We start from the raw sequence: 17,144 nt of genomic DNA, 5'->3' as shown, positions 1-17,144 counted from the left end.
ATCCTGTCTGACTAAGCCGATGGAAGTGGTGGGTGTGGGGCCTGTAGGGTGCGCTGGCTCTTTTGAATGGGCCTGGGGCTCCTTGGTGGTGTAATGGTCTGGTAGGGGTCTCTGGGTTGTCCTCTGTCCAGTGCGGCATGGGTTGTTTGTCTACCAAGTGCCATGTCCTTTAGAGACTTGGCAAACATCCCTACTGTCTGCTTCCTTAGGTGGGAGTGGTCGTGCAGGTCTGGCAGAATCTGTGCAGAAGATCTAGGTGCTGCTGTAGGCCGGTTGAGGACAGAAGCACCAGATAATCAGAAAACGGTAGACATTTGACTTCAGATTCTAGTGGGGTGAGGCCGGGTACTGCAGACTTTTCTAGTGCCCTCGCCAATTCGTTGACATATATGTTGGAGAGGGTGGAGCTGCATCCCTGTCTCACCCCACGGCCCTGTGGGAAGGGCATGTGTTTTTTTTTTTTTTTGTCATGTGTTTTCCCCCCCAACACCACTTTCCATCAATTTGTATAGCAGACCCTCATGTCATATTGAGTCGAAGGCTTTTTTGAAATCAACAAAGCATGAGAATACTTTGCCTTTGTTTTGGTTTGTTTGTTTGTCAATTAGGGTATGCAGGGTGAATACGTGGTCTGTCGCATGGTAATTTGGTAAAAAAAACCAATTTGACATTTGCTCAGTAGCTTGTTTTCACTGAGGAAATGTACGAGTCTGCTGTTAATGATAATGCAGAGGATTTTCCCAAGGTTGCTATTGACGCATATCCCACGGTAGTTATTGGGGTCAAATTTGTCCCTACTTTTGTGGATTGGGGTGATCCGTCCATGGTTCCAAATATTTGGGAAGATGCCAGAGCTAAGGATGACGTTAGAGTTTTAGTATAGCCAATTGGAATTTGTCTGTATATTTGATCAGTTCATTGAGGATACCATCAACACCACAGGCCTTTTTGGGTTGGAGGATTTTTATTTTGTCCTGTAGCTCATTTAAGGTAATTGGAGAATCCAGTGGGTTCTGGTCTTTCATAGTTGATTCTAAGATATGTATTTGGTCATGTATATGTTTTTGTTGTTTGTTCTTTGTTATAGTGCCAAAAAGATTGGAGAAGTGGTTTATACATCTCCATTTTGGATAGATCATCATTTTTGTTGTTTGTTTAGTGTTTTCCAATTTTCCCAGAAGTGGTTAGATTCTATGGACTCTTCAATTACATTGAGCTGATTTCTGACATGCTGTTCATACTTTTTCTGTAGTGTATTTCTGTATTGTTTTAGTGATTCACCATAGTGAAGGCGTAGACTCAGGTTTTCCGGGTCTCTATGTTTTTGGTTGGACATGTTTCTCAATTTATTTCTTAGATTTTTGCATTTTTCATCAAACCATTTGTCATTATTGTTAATTTTCTTCGGTTTTCTATTTGAGATTTTTAGATTTGATAGGGAAGCTGAGGTCAAATATACTGTTAAGATTTTCTACTGCCAAGTTCACACCTTCACGATTACAGTGGAACGTTTTACCCAGGAAATTGTCTAGAAGGATTGAATTTGTTGTTGCCTAATTGTTTTTTGGTAGGTTTCCAAACTGCATTCCTTCCATCTATAGTATTTCTTAATGTTACTCAGTTCCTTTGGCTTTGATGCCTCATGATTGAGTATTGCTCTGTTCAAGTAGACTGTGATTTTGCTGTGGTCTGATAGAGGTGTCAGTGGGCTGACTGTGAATGCTCTAAGAGACTCTAGGTTGAGGTCAGTGAAAAAGTAGTCTACAGTACTACTGCCAAGAGATGAGCTATAGGTGTACCTACCATAGGAGGCCCCTCAAAGCCTACCATTGACTACGTACATACCCAGCGTGCGATAGAGCTGCAGGAGTTGTGCCCTGTTTTTGTTGGTTATGTTGTCATAGTTGTGCCTAGGGGGGCATATGGGGGAGGGAATGCTGTCACCTCCAGGCAGGTGTTTGTCCCCCTGTGTGCTGAGGGTGTCAGGTTCTTGTCCGGTTCTGGCATGTAGGTCACCACAGACTCGTGCATGTCCCTGGGCCTGGAAATGATTGATATTCCCCTCCAGGATGTGGAGAAGATGTCTTCATTAAAGTATGGGGATTCTAGTGGGTCGATATCGGTAGCACACAGGAGGACATTTTTCTCTGTTAAGATAATTTCCTTTTGAATTTCTAGCCAAATGTAAAATGTTCCTGTTTTGTTTAATTTAATGGAGTGCGTTAGGTCTACCCCCTGAGTCCCTTCCCTGTTTCACACCTGGTAGTTTGGTGGATGGGACTACCAGCTCTCTGTAACCTAGAGGGCAAAGATCTCTCTCTCTTTCTCTCCCCCCCCCCATCTCTTTCTCTTCTTTCTCTCTCTCTCTCTCTCTCTCTCTCTCTTTCTCTCTCTCTCTCTTTCTCTCCCTCTCTCTTTCTCTCTCTCTTCCCCCATCTCTCTCTTCCCCACATCTCTCTCTTCCCCCATCTCTCTCTTCCCCCATCTCTCTCTTCCCCCTCTCTTCCCCCTCTCTCTCTCCCCCTCTCTCTCCCCCCCCTCTCTCTCCCCCTCTCTCTCTCCCCCTCTCTCTCTCCCCCTCTCTCTCCCCCTCTCCCCCTCTCTCTCTCCCCCTCTCTCCCCCCCTCTCTCTCTCTTTCTCCCCTCTCTCTCTCTTTCTCCCCTCTCTCTCTCTTTCCCCTATCTCTCTCTCTCTCTCTCTCCCCCCTCTCTCATTCGCTCTCTCTTTCTCCTTCTCTCTCTCCTTCTCTCTTTGCCTCCCTCCCCAGTGCATCTGCTCTCTTAATAAGCTGTCACATTCTCCAGACATTTTCATGACAAATGAGAGTTGAGCGTGTTCCTAGCAGATCCCGAGTTCTGAGCAGAGCTTAGGCGCCGTGCTGGCCTGGGCCAGACCTCCCTCCTCAAGGCAAGATGCTCATTCTGCGTCAGCCACCTCCGGATAATTTATTTTGCCCAGGCACGGAGGAGCAGGTAGTAACTAATTAGCTACACTTCAATACAATTCTACCCCAGCAGCAGTCTGTTGTCCCTCAGCAGTCTACAATGCTGTCTATATTACCATTTTATGACTCGTTTAAGGGTTTCATTCCAAGTTGTTCAGGGCCTTGGCTAATTGGCCACGAGATGCTCTTGAGCTAATATCAAAGTATTTGAGACAATGCCTGTGGCAATGTGATGGTTGAGGACCATCTCCAGGCTCTGTCTTGGACTTCTCCTTTCTGGTCAGGTCACCATGCCAGACCAGATCAGACCATCTCCTGGCTCTGTCTAGGACTTATCCTTTCTGGCCAGGTCACCATATCAGACCAGTTCAGACCATCTCCAAGCTCTGTCTCGGACTTCTCCTTTCTGGTCAGGTCACCATGTCAGACCAGATCAGACCATCTCCAGGCTCTGTGTAGGACTTCTCCTTTCTGGTCAGGTCACCATATCAGACCAGTACAGACCATCTCCAGGGCTCTGTCTAGGACTTCTCCATACTGGTCAGGTCACCATGTCAGACCAGATCAGACCATCTCCAGGGCTCTGCTGTAAGCCGACCGGTGTGAGAGAAGAGGAGAACACAGCCAGCCAGCCAGCCTCACCCTCTCTGGTGCTGGGAGACTGAATGGGGTAACCAGGGTTCTTGGGTAAACACAGACTGACAAGCATTTCTGTCTCAAGCATGCACATCTGTCTGTATGTGTGTGTCTGGTCCCCTGGTCTGTTTCCCCTGCATGGTACAGTCCTCCTCACAGTGTCTCCCTCCATGCTGAGAGGGGTTGATGAGGTGTTCTGAAGTTAGTAGCTGTAGTGATCTGAGCCACCAGTGGATACTGGAGATGTGGATTCTTGATACTGGATACACTTCATTGGGTCCTGCTGGAAAATGGAGCAGAGGGGTGGAGGGATTGAAGGGGTGGGTGAGTAGATCTGTGGAGTGGTCACGTCGAGTGCCTCTGGCCAGACGACATTTAGCAGGAGTTCCAGGCCTCCTCGCTGGCCCCACAAGCCGAAACACAATCCAGCCCTCTCTCTCTTTCCATCTCTCACTACCTCTATCTTTCTGTCTGTCGCTCTCTTTCTACAATCTTTTTCCTTCTCTCACTTTTTTTTGTCTCTTTCGCTCCCTCCCACCATATCTCCTTCAGTCTTTCGTTCAGTCTCTCTCTTGTTGATGCTGTTCTGCCAGATGTTTGTAATTGTCCCTAAGTGGTGCTGGTGTTTTTGAAGGATGTGCTCTCTTGTGGTCTGCCTGTCCTCTGTGTGTTGGTACGGGGCTGCCACACCACAGGCTGGCATTGACCCCAGGTTCACAGACATAACTTTGAACCTGGTAACCAAGATTAGGACCACCAGCCAGGGGTGAGGGTTCCAGACTGATGACTGAAGATGAGGAAGACTGATGTTCTGTTCTCACGGGGCTATATCCCCTCTGGAAAAGGTATCCTATTTCAAACATGAACATCTCATATTCACGTCCGCTATCCATGGGCTGTGGGTAATGTTCAGTGTATTTCTGTGTGTATGTTAAGCCTGTTGGGTATTAATGGAACGGGACACAACCTGGTCTGGGGACTCCACTGAGAGATCAGGACACACCGGTTCATTGTAGCCTGTTTTCTGGAAGCACCTCTCCCTGTGAAGGTAAACATTCGTCCCTAAGCTCATCTGATCGTGCGACGTTCGGTCTGTCCTCCACTCACTGCAGTCAGAATCCCTGCCTTTAATTCCTGCCTGTGGGATTCTCTAGCTTCCAGGCTGTCAGTTGCTTTCCAAATGGTGCCCTGTATCTTATTTAGTGCATAGATAGGATGCCATGTGGTCTGCACCCCTAGCTTCTATTTCTGCTCTGGGTTTAACTAAGTCTTTGGCCTGGCGTTGCCTGGCTGTTACCTAACCTCTCAGTGTTACAGACCTTTTTCCACCGACACACACACACTGCCTGCCTGCCAGGAGCGCAAGCAGAGTGTTGCTGGTGGCCTGAAGAATGTAGGCTATGATATGTAAAGCAGCTCGTTATTACTTTACAATACGTGACGGCGCTGGCTCCGAGCTGTCCCGTTGGATGCATTCCTGTCCTCCGCTCTGCTCACGGACAGAGGGACCATCTGGACGTGGCCCTGTAGTTGTAAATAAAAAAGCATTGCCATCGGATCTCACATTCTAGAGCAGAGAAATTCCACAGTAACTAAGCAGCAGACGGAGTGACTCGGTGTCGGTGGAACTAGCTCAGCAGATGTGATTCTCATTCTGGAATGCTGGAGAGGCGAAGACAGTGACGTACTTTCTCTCTCTGATTCACCTTGTGTTTCAGAGTGATGGATGGATGTGCTGAAGAGGAAGTAACTAGAGCTTCTCCTGTGTCCTTTTATGGGCTGTGCTGTGAGTGTCGGTGGGAGATGAACCCTGTAGGCTACCGTAGAACACCAGACGGAGAGAGTATTTAGCCTAGTCCTCTGTCTGCAATGTGATTCGTACCTGTTATCAGAAGTATCCTTGAGATGGGTCTAAAGCTCCATCCCCAGCCCTGGTCTCAAAGCTCCATCCCCAGCCCTGGTCTCAAAGCTCCATCCCCAGCCCTGGTCTCAAAGCTCCAGCCCTGGTCTCAAAGCTCCATCCCCAGCCCTGGTCTCAAATCTCCATCCCCATCCCTGGTCTCAAAGCTCCATCTCCAGCCCTGGTCTCAAAGCTCCATCCCCAGCCCTGGTCTCAAAGCTCCATCCCCAGCCCTGGTCTCAAAGCTCCATCCCCAGCCCTCCATCCCCAGCCCTGGTCTCAAAGCTCCAGCCCTGGTCTCAAAGCTCCATCCCCAGCCCTGGTCTCAAATCTCCATCCCCATCCCTGGTCTCAAATCTCCATCCCCAGCCCTGGTCTCAAAGCTCCATCCTCAGCCCTGGTCTCAAAGCTCCATCCCCAGCCCTGGTCTCAAAGCTCCATCCCCAGCCCTGGTCTCAAAGCTCCATCCCCAGCCCTGGTCTCAAATCTCCATCCCCAGCCCTGGTCTCAAATCTCCAGCCCTGGTCTCAAAGCTCCATCCCCAGCCCTGGTCTCAAAGCTCCAGCCCTGGTCTCAAAGCTCCAACCCCAGCCCTGGTCTCAAAGCTCCATCCCCAGTCCTGGTCTCAAAGCTCCATCCCCAGCCCTGGTCTCAAAGCTCCATCCTCAGCCCTGGTCTCAGCTCCATCCCCAGCCCTGGTCTCAAAGCTCCATCCCCAGCCCTGGTCTCAAAGCTCCAGCCCTGGTCTCAAAGCTCCATCCCCAGCCCTGGTCTCAAAGCTCCAGCCCCAGCCCTGGTCTCAAAGCTCCAGCCCCAGCCCTGGTCTCAAAGCTCCATCCCCAGCCCTGGTCTCAAAGCTCCATCCCCAGCCCTGGTCTCAAAGCTCCATCCCCAGCCCTGGTCTCAAAGCTCCAAAGCTCCCCAGCCCTGGTCACAAAGCCCCATCCCCAGCCCTGGTCTCAAAGCTCCATCCTCAGCCCTGGTCTCAAAGCTCCATCTCCAGCCCTGGTCTCAAAGCTCCAGCTCCAGCCCTGGTCTCAAAGCTCCAGCCCCAGCCCTGGTCTCAAAGCTCCATCCCCAGCCCTGGTCTCAAAGCTCCATCCCCAGCCCTGGTCTCAAAGCTCCATCCCCAGCCCTGGTCTCAAAGCTTCCATCCCCAGCCCTGGTCTCAAAGCTCCATCCCTAGTCTCAAAGCTCCATCCCCAGCCCTGGTCTCAAAGCTCCGGCCCTGGTCTCAAAGCTCCATCCCCAACCCTGGTCTCAAAGCTCCATCCCCAGCCCTGGTCTCAAAGCTCCAGCTCCAGCCCCAGCCCTGTCTCAAAAAGCTCCATCCCCAAAGCCCATCCCCAGGTCTCAAAGCTCCAGCCCTAGTCTCAAAGCTCCATCCCCAGCCCTGGTCTCAAAGCTCCGGCCCTGGTCTCAAAGCTCCATCCCCAACCCTGGTCTCAAAGCTCCATCCCCAGCCCTGGTCTCAAAGCTCCAGCCCTGGTCTCAAAGCTCCATCCCCAGCCCTAGTCTCAAAGCTCCATCCCCAGCCCTGGTCTCAAAGCTCCATCTCCAGCCCTGGTCTCAAAGCTCCATCCCCAGCCCTGGTCTCAAAGCTCCAGCCCTGGTCTCAAAGCTCCATCCCCAGCCCTGGTCTCAAAGCTCCAGCTCCAGGTCTCAAAGCTCCAGCCCTGGTCTCAAAGCTCCAGCTCCAGCCCTAGTCTCAAAGCTCCAGCCCTGGTCTCAAAGCTCCATCCCCAGCCCTGGTCTCAAATCTCCATCCCCAGCCCTGGTCTCAAAGCTCCAGCCCCAGCCGTGGTCTCAAAGCTCCAGCCCCAGCCGTGGTCTCAAAGCTCCATCCCCAGCCCTGGTCTCAAAGCTCCATCCCCAGCCCTGGTCTCAAAGCTCCATCCCCAGCCCTGGTCTCAAAGCTCCAGCCCTGGTCTCAAAGCTCCATCCCCAGCCCTGGTCTCAAAGCTCCAGCCCTGGTCTCAAAGCTCCAGCCCTGGTCTCAAAGCTCCAGCCCTAGTCTCAAAGCTCCAGCCCCAGCCCTGGTCTCAAAGCTCCATCCCCAGCCCTGGTCTCAAAGCTCCAGCCCTGGTCTCAAAGCTCCATCCCCAGCCCTGGTCTCAAAGCCCCAGCCCCGGTCTCAAAGCTCCATCTCCAGCCCCGGTCTCAAAGCTCCGGCCCTGGTCTCAAAGCTTCGGCCCTGGTCTAAAAGCTCCGGCCCTGGTCTCAAAGCTCCATCCCCAGCCCTGGTCTCAAAGCTCCATCCCCAGCCCTGGTCTCAAAGCTCCATCTCCAGCCCTGGTCTCAAAGCTCCATCTCCAGCCCTGGTCTCAAAGCTCCATCTCCAGCCCTGGTCTCAAAGCTCCATCCCCAGCCCTGGTCTCAAAGCTCCATCCCCAGCCCTGGTCTCAAAGCTCCATCCCCAGCCCTGGTCTCAAAGCTCCATCCCCAGCCCTGGTCTCAAAGCTCCATCCCCAGCCCTGGTCTCAAAGCTCCGGCCCTGGTCTCAAAGCTCTGTCCCTGGTCTCAAAGCTCCAGCCCCGGCCCTAGTCTCAAAGCTCCAGCCCTGGTCTCAGCCCTAGTCTAAAAGCTCCAGCCCTGGTCTCAGCCCTAGTCTCAAAGCTCCAGCCCCAGCCCTGGTCTCAATCCCCAGCTGGTCTCAGCCCTCAAAGCTCCAGTCTCAAAGCTCCATCCCTAGTCTCAAAGCTCCATCCCCAGCCCTGGTCTCAAAGCTCCGGCCCTCAAAGCTCCGGCCCTAGTCTCAAAGCTCCGGCCCTAGTCTCAAAGCTCCATCCCCAGCCCTGGTCTCAAAGCTCCATCCCCAACCCTGGTCTCAAAGCTCCATCCCCAGCCCTGGTCTCAAAGCTCCAGCTCCAGCCCTGGTCTCAAAGCTCCAGCTCCAGCCCTGGTCTCAAAGCTCCAGCTCCAGCCCTGGTCTCAAAGCTCCAGCTCCAGGTCTCAAAGCTCCAGCCCTGGTCTCAAAGCTCCATCCCCAGCCCTGGTCTCAAAGCTCCAGCCCTGGTTTCAAAGCTCCAGCCCTGGTCTCAAAGCTCCATCCCCAGCCCTGGTCTCAAAGCTCCAGGTCTCAAAGCTCCAGCCCTGGTCTCAAAGCTCCATCCCCAGCCCTGGTCTCAAAGCTCCAGCCCTGGTCTCAAAGCTCCATCCCCAGCCCTGGTCTCAAAGCTCCAGCTCCAGCCCTGGTCTCAAAGCTCCAGCTCCAGCCCTGGTCTCAAAGCTCCAGCTCCAGCCCTGGTCTCAAAGCTCCAGCCCCAGCCCTGGTCTCAAAGCTCCAGCCCTGGTCTCAAAGCTTCCCCAGCCCTGGTCTCAAAGCTCCATCCCCAGCCCTGGTCTCAAAGCTCCAGCCCTGGTCTCAAATCTCCATCCCCAGCCCTGGTCTCAAAGCTCCAGCCCCAGCCCTGGTCTCAAAGCTCCATCCCCAGCCCTGGTCTCAAAGCTCCATCCCCAGCCCTGGTCTCAAAGCTCCATCCCCAGCCCTGGTCTCAAAGCTCCATCACCAGCCCTGGTCTCAAAGCTCCATCCCCAGCCCTGGTCTCAAAGCTCCATCCCCAGCCCTGGTCTCAAAGCTCCAGCCCCAGCCCTGGTCTCAAAGCTCCAGCCCTGGTCTCAAAGCTCCAGCCCTGGTCTCAAAGCTCCAGCCCTGGTCTCAAAGCTCCATCCTCAGCCCTGGTCTCAAAGCTCCATCCCCAGCCCTGGTCTCAAGCCTGGTCTCAAAGCTCCATCCCCAGCCCTGGTCTCATCCAGCTCCAGCCCTGGTCTCAGCCCAGCCCAGCCCTGGTCTCAAAGCTCCAGCCCTGGTCTCAGCCCTGGTCTCAAAGCTCCAGCTCCAGCCCATCCCCAGTCTCAAAGCTCCAGCCCTGGTCTCAAAGCTCCAGCCCAGCCCTGGTCTCAAAGCTCCAGCCCCAGCCCTGGTCTCAAAGCCCTGGTCTCATCCCCAGCCCTGGTCTCAAATCTCCATCCCCAGCCCTGGTCTCAAAGCTCCATCCCCAGCCCTGGTCTCAAAGCTCCATCCCCAGCCCTGGTCTCAAAGCTCCATCCCCAGCCCTGGTCTCAAAGCTCCATCCCCAGCCTTGGTCTCAAAGCTCCATCCCCAGCCCTGGTCTCAAAGCTCCGTCCCTGGTCTCAAAGCTCCAGCCCCGGCCCTAGTCTCAAAGCTCCAGCCCTGGTCTCAGCCCTAGTCTAAAAGCTCCAGCCCTGGTCTCAGCCCTAGCCTCAAAGCTCCGGCCCTAGTCTCAAAGCTCCGGCCCTAGTCTCAAAGCTCCGGCCCTAGTCTCAAAGCTCCGGCCCTAGTCTCAAAGCTCCGGCCGCAGCCCCAGCCCTAGTCTCAAAGCTCCAGCCCTAGTCTCAAAGCTCCAGTTCCAGCCCTAGTTGCAAAGCTCCAGCCCTAGTCTCAAAACTCAGTAAGAGCAGAGGAGGAGCAGCCGTCAGGCTCCCCAGTTTAGCGCTCCCCTCCCCAGATTACCAGGGGACACGCCTAATGCAGTGTTTTATGGCCGAGTAATGTGGATTTATCTTGGGGATTGGAACCCTTGGTGGGGACCAGATCTCCTGTACTGTTACTCCTCTGTGCTGGTACTGTAGCCTACAGCCTTAAACCTGACCCGGTAACAATACTGCTCTTGTCTAACTCTCATTCTGTCTGTCTGTGACTGAGACACTGGATGATTAAGCTCCAGAGACCTTCTGGCTGAATCCGATACTGGTATATTACCACAATATGAAGACAATATTAAATGTATAAGCCATAGAAAATGATCTAATCTATGGTCACTATCAGTGGTTCCCTAACTTTTTTGAACAATGGCAAATTTTGATGGGATAAAAAAAATTCTGCTGCACACCTAAAATGTCCCTATTAATTGATTTCGTGATATTGACCGATATTTTCTGTGACACAGGTTTTCTATAGATCAAATTGGATTTATTTGAACTATTTTCATGTTTTGTGTACCCCTTTTTAAGAGCGTCCCGCAATCCATGCCACTGTGGGGAAAAAGTTACTCCGGTAAAATATATATATATATATTTTTTTTGCAGGAGACTAGCAGTTTTCTGCATTGTAAAGGTGCAACCACTGACACAAAGCCATGTTCCGTTTTGTTTCTACAGCAGATGCTGGGGTTCAGGTAAACCTAATCAGACTTGCTTATACTAATGGTTCTCACAGGCAAAGTCAAAAAATACAATGACTATGCTGTTGATGTACACTGCTCAAATGATACAGATGTAACCATGTGCCATGCAATATATTGTCTGAGTGGCTCTGGTCCTTCCAGTCACAATTCCATGTGTGTTTATAAGTGACTGTTCCAAAATATTAGGAAAAATTTTGTGGCCCACCTGAGTTCCTCAAGGCACACCGGTTAAAAACCTCTGGTCTCTATGGGACTTCCAAAATGTATGCCCTTCTCCTAATCATAGATTCGATCATTTTCTCTTGTAGCTATGTTGGAACCTATTTCCCTTCTATAAAAACCAGCACGTTCCCTCTGCAATGCTCTGCATACATTTTATTATCTCAAGACTGACATGTTGTTTTGTTCAAATATACCATTTTAAATCCCCTTCCATTTTTTACCCCTTTCTGTGACCGCAATTATTAGCCGTTGAAAGTGACGTTAGAGGAGACTAATTCCGTCCTGCGTGTGGCGTAATTTACACATTCCTCCCATGCAGGCGCATTCCTGTTTTTATTCACACACAGGCTGTGACGTTGTCCGGGTAACATAGTTCTCAAAATGCCAGAGAGGTTTTAATTACACAGCAACTGTAGTTGTTAACAACGTGTCAGAAAACAAACCCTTCCCCCAAACTCTTCTCTCCTCCTCCTAGTGAGTGATTCGCTGGTTGCGGTTTGTCTCTGCTCCATGTCTGCAGAGAGAGGGAGAGTATTGGAGAGAGGGGGACAGAGAGGGAGAGGGAGTGAGAAAGAAAGATTGAGTGAGTGCCGTTCTGCGTAGGCCCTCCAGGCACCCAGCCGTTCCAAGCTCCAGGGCCAGGACTCTTCTGTCATTGTCACCCAAGCCAAAGGGCTCTCTCCTCCAGCCTCGTGGTGCTGGAATGTAGGCTGGCTGCTGGGACATCTAGGAATGATCCAGGGCTTGGGCCCAGCTGTCACTCAACCCTTGGCCCAGCTCCACACCCCGGTCCTGGGATAGAGGGATGGAGCGAGAGGCAGTAGGTGGGTGGTTGTCCCTCTACGATGTGCTGATAGGCCCTGACAACATCCTGTTTTGTTGTGGCATTATTTGGCAGCAGTTCATACATCACACATGACAGGGTGCGTTCGTAAATTCAATCTGGAGTGCCAGAGTGCACTCTGGGCATTCGTAAATTCAATCTGGAGTGCCAGAGTGCACTCTGGGCATTCGTAAATTCAATCTGGAGTGCCAGAGTGCACTCTGGGCATTCGTAAATTCAATCTGGAGTGCCAGAGTGCACTCTGGGCATTCGTAAATTCCGAGCGTTTCCCTCTCGGAGCGTTCAGAGTGCACACTAGACGCTTTGGCCGAGGAGTAGGGTTGAGTGTTCTGACCTCACAACGGCAGTCAAGCACCCAAGCGAACTGGCTAACATTGGCTAGCTACTTCTAGACACAAATGAGAACACCTCACTCTGACCATTTTACTCTCCCTAGTAGAGCTGGTTAGGCTGTTCATGTTAACCAGAGCTTTGGTGACTCGAACTGTGCAACAATTTAAGTATCCTTCTTTGACAACGTTTACCAACACCGGCCATATTCAACGGGTGTTGAACGTTCGTAAATTCATCAGTTATTCTGGGCTCTAACACTTTCAGACAAGAGTGCTCTGAAATCGGAGTTGATAGCCAGAGTGAATTTATGAACACACCCAGGAGTGTCAGCTGGATTGGATGTCACTGACACATCTAATCATAATAATGATATTATCAGCTTCTCTCTCTATCTATCTCCCCATCTCCCTCTCTCTCTCTCTCTCTCTCATTGTTCCCTCTCCGTCTCACAATTGAATTAAATTCAAGGGGCGTTATTGGCATGGGAAACATATGTTAACATTGCCACAGCAAGTGAGCTAGATAATATACAAAACTGAAATAAACAATAAAAATTAACAGTAAACATTACACATACAGAAGTTCCAAAACAATAAAGACATTACAAATGTCATATTATGTATATGTAAAGTGTTGTAATGATGTGCAAATAGTTAAAGTACAAAAAGGGAAATAAATAAACATAAATATAGGTTGTATTTACAATGGTGTTTGTTCTTCACTGATTGACCTTTTCTTGTGGCAACAGATTACAAATCTTGCTTGCTGTGATGGCACACTGATGGCTTTGTTATGGAGGGTTTGGGAATCGTTTCCTTTTAGGTGGTTGTAGAATTTAACGGCTCTTTTCTGGATTTTGATAATTAGCGGGTATCAGCCTAATTCTGCTCTGCATGCATTATTTGGTGTTCTGCATGCATTATTTTTGCAGAATTCTGCATGCGAAGTCTCAATTTGGTGTTTGTCCCATTTTGTGAATTCTTAGTTGGTGAGCGGACCCCAGACCTCACAACCATAAAGGACAATGGGTTCTATAACTGATTCAAGTATTTCTTTGTGGAAATTACCTGTGGCGCTGATGCTTAGGCCATGTTAAGTAGAGTTTTTTTTTGTGTGCTCTAGGGCAACGGTGTCGATCTCTCACTTTCTCTCTCTCTACCCCCCCCTCTCTCTTTTTCTCTCTCTCTTTCTCTCTCTCTTTTCTCTCTCTCTGTCTCGCTCTCTGTCTCGCTCTCTCTGTCTCTCTCTGTCTCGCTCTCTCTGTCTCGCTCTCTCTGTCTCGCTCTCTCTCTCTCTCTCTCTCTCTCTCTCTCTCTGTCTCTCTGTCTCTCTCTCTGTCTCTCTCTCTGTCTCTCTCTCTGTCTCTCTCTCTCTCTGTCTCTCTCTCTGTCTCTCTCTCTCTGTCTCTCTGTCTCTCTCTGTCTCTCTCTCTGTCTCTCTGTCTCTCTCTGTCTCTCTCTCTGTCTCTCTCTGTCTCTCTCTCTCTCTCTCTCTCTCTCTCTCTCTGTCTCTCTGTCTCTCTCTGTCTCTCTCTCTCTCTCTCTCTCTCTCTCTCTCTCTCTCTCTCTCTCTGTCTCTCTCTCTGTCTCTCTCTCTCTCTGTCTCTCTCTCTGTCTCTCTCTCTGTCTCTCTCTGTCTCTCTCTGTCTCTCTGTGTGTTTCATCTTTAGCCTGTCTCTCTGTGTGTGTCTCTGTAAAGTGTTGAAACATGTTATTTTTGGTGCTGCGGTCCTATATTGATAGTATTTAGTGGTTATCCAGTAGGTGGAGGAGAGCAGGATTGATGGTACAGTTGGAGAATGAACTGAAAAGCACTAAAGCAGTCTGTTGTGCTCTGGTAGCCCTCTGAGAATGACTTTATTTGTGTGTGTGTTAACAGACACTAGTGTGTGTTTCCCTAGCCCAGCCTCCCCCTCTCTGATCACAACTCACAACAGTCTCTCCTTTATTTCTCTTCATCTCTCCTTTCTCTTAATCTCTCCTTTCTTTCGGTCTCTCCTTCAGATCCATGAGAGACTGCAGCACTATGAGGAGCATAGTCCTGCCCCCATCCTGGACAGTGCTGGCTCCCTGGCCGCTGACGTAAGTAGCTCCCCCTCGCCCCGGTTTGCACACACACACAGGACACCTATACACACGCACACACACACACCCTACCCCCGTGGAGTTTCCCGCTGGGAATCAGATGAGGTTTCACTGTTGTTATTTCTCCTCCTGCGACCTTTCACCTCTCTCCATGTAGCTACCTGGCTCCTCTCACTCTCAGAATGATATGACACGCCTTTTCCAATAACACTGCACCCTTAGATCCCATCTCTCCCTCTCATCTCTCTCCTTTCTCCCACTCTTCTCCCTGACCTCTCCCCCCCTCCCTCCTTTCTCCCCCGCTTCTTCCCATACGTCTAGCTGCTACGGAATAGAAAATCCAGCTCTCATGGCCCCAGGGAACAAGTGATCATTTTCGAAGGGCATAAGGAAGGAGGGAGAGAGTGAAAAAGGGCAACAATTCAGAGGAAGGTTAAAAGATGGATGAGAACGTCAGGGCGGAGGACAGGAAGCGACAGATGAAAGAGGAGAAATTACTCTGGGAGCATAAATATAGGAGAGAAGCGAGAGAGGCGGTGTCACACTATCACCTGTGGCACACGGCCCCGTTGATTTATTAACCTGTCGTCCTCTCCCCAAAATGCCAGCACTCTGTGTGTGTCTGTACGTACATGACAGAGTACCAACATGGCATATAGCGGTTATTTCCTTCCATCATCTGTACGGCCTTTAGACTCTCTGCTCCTCTCATCATCAGAGCCCTGAAAACCCTTCTCTGTCATTATTAACTAAACATATATCTGACATTGTGTTGGTGGTGCTTCTTCCTATTGGTCAGTAATGGAACTAGCAGCATTACACACACACACACACGTGCATGGTTGCACAAGAGCATCTGTACATACACACACACCTGTATAAACCACTGATCCAGTCTGGTTTAGTAATGTCAGCGGTGGTTTAATGATGTGTGGTTGTGTTTTAAATCCCCTGTTCTGTTTATTGTAATCAAAGTGCTGTGGAGTTTTCCTCATCTCCTTCTAAAGAGCACCGAGGAGGCCTGAGGAGAGAGAGGAGAGGGGGCAGAGAGTCAAAGGGATCTGAGAGAAAGAGAGAGATGGAGTGCGTCTAGTGGGTTGTTTTATGGCCTGGCTGGGCTGGCTGTGTTTCTTTAGCTGAGGGTGCCTAGCCTGAGTCTCAGGACTGTTGTTGCTGTCTTGCAAACTCCATTGCTGTCGTTGTTAAGCGGCCTGCCGTGACAATGAGCGCACACAGCACTGGGACGGGCGAGACTGGTCTGGTCTGGCCCAGAGAAATTCTAGAAGACCGATGGATGTATGGATGGCAGGATGACAGCCCAGATCACCGGATCCACAACACAGCACCAGGGACTTAGTGCACAATACTGCTGTTTGTCTATTGTGTGTGCGTGAGAGAGAGAGACAACTTAGTTTATTTTTCCTTCTCCCTCCCTCCATGGGTCATGGCAAGCGTCCTTTTCTGTATTTATTTAAGGGACCCACCTATCAGCCCCCCGTTCATTTTTAACATGACCGCGTTTGAAATGTGCGCTTCCTCGTAAATGCTGTGAGAAACCTCAGATATCAGGATAAAGAGGATTTATCAGAGCGGTCTGGAGTGACAGAGCCACCAACCAGAACCATTCAGAGTACTTGTGTTTTTAAGAACTATGTGTGTTTTTAAGAAGTATCCCTTTTCAACCGCGTCGTCTCGCCGAGCGTCGGAATGAAAGCCATTGAAGTCATTGTGTGTAGTAGAGTGTATGGTATTAAACTACTTGAGTAGAGGAAGTCTTGGTGAAATTCATTTTGGGGTTGAGTTTCGGTTATGGAGGTTGAATTTATTGCCTGACATAAAATGCCACTTCAACCCCGGTCTGCCGTTGTGCGCGGTCTCAGCAGGTGACTCCATCCACAGACCCACCAGACCTCTACTGCTGCTGCTATAGGACAGACCTCATGAGTCCTCAAAATACCTGGCTGGCTTGATGAAATAATATTACACACGCGCAACCACATGCATGCATGCGCTCACACACAGACACACACACACATAATAGGCCCATAAACTCACAAGCACAAATTAATTACACACGAGGCCACAGCTCCCAGAATATGTCTGTCTCCTTTACCCTGGCCCTCTCCTCTGTTGGTTGTCCTCCCATCCTCTCTAGTCTGTCATTCTCCAGACTGTCCACCAGGTGGGCCCAGAGAGAACTTCTCTCTCTCTTTCTCCATACTGACTGTCAATCCACAGTTACAATGCATTGATTCACAGGTAACTGCCAAAATAAAGGAAACTCTTGAGTAAATGAGGGAAACAAAGTATATTGAAAGCGGGTGCTTCCACATAAGTCTGGTTCCTGAGGTACTTAAGCAGTCAAACCATCCCATCATGCTTAAAGCCATGTGGGTCGTTTTTGTGTCTCAGTCACCAGATCTCAACCCAATTGAGTGTTTTCTACCACCATCAACAAAATATGGAATTTCTTGTGTAAAAATGTCGCATCCCTCCAATAGAGTTCCAGACATTTGTAGAATCTATGCCAAGGTGCATTGAAGCTGTTCTGTCTCATGGTGGCCCAACGCCCTTTATGTTTGCGTTTCCTTTATTTTGGCAGTTACCTGTACCTTCATTATCTTTGTCTTAAAGAAGTGTTACAAATGCAGAAGTGAACACAAACTGACAAATATTGTCCGTGTATATGAATGTTGAACTGATTTCCATTGGATCTTTCAGGTAATAATTGCCATTAGGACAGACAGACCTGAAGACGTTGATGTTCGCTTCAGTGTCTTCTTCTTCAGTCTCATGGTGTCATCCAGCACCAGGCCCGTTTTAGCATGTCCAAGAGACAGAACCATGTATTTACCTTATGTTGTGGAAACATCTGGTGTAAAATTCAATCGCAAAAAGATGAGCTTTAATTGAACAAGATGCATCGGTTATAGCCAGACGCAGGTTTTTATTTGTGTTTGAAATAACGTAATGGGTTTCATGGCCGCGGGAACCGTAAACTCAGTGCTCCACATCAAGCCTGTCTAAACAGAC

General features: G+C 50.0%; 1 protein-coding gene across 3 annotated transcripts in view; it reads left to right on the top strand.

The window, feature by feature from the left end:
* LOC115125332 (MAGUK p55 subfamily member 7-like) overlaps positions 1-17,144 on the top strand; it is a 313,135-nt gene that overhangs the window by 127,523 nt on the left and 168,468 nt on the right. For all 3 annotated transcript variants that reach the window (XM_065007128.1, XM_065007126.1, XM_065007127.1), the window contains one exon: positions 14,031-14,108. In XM_065007128.1, the coding sequence (XP_064863200.1) occupies positions 14,031-14,108 (78 nt within the window). The remainder of the gene's footprint in view (positions 1-14,030; positions 14,109-17,144) is intronic.

Source organism: Oncorhynchus nerka, linkage group LG22 (genome assembly GCF_034236695.1).
Source record: "Oncorhynchus nerka isolate Pitt River linkage group LG22, Oner_Uvic_2.0, whole genome shotgun sequence".
Classification (NCBI taxonomy): Eukaryota; Metazoa; Chordata; class Actinopteri; order Salmoniformes; family Salmonidae; genus Oncorhynchus; species Oncorhynchus nerka.
This window is presented reverse-complemented; position numbering and strand designations above follow the sequence as displayed.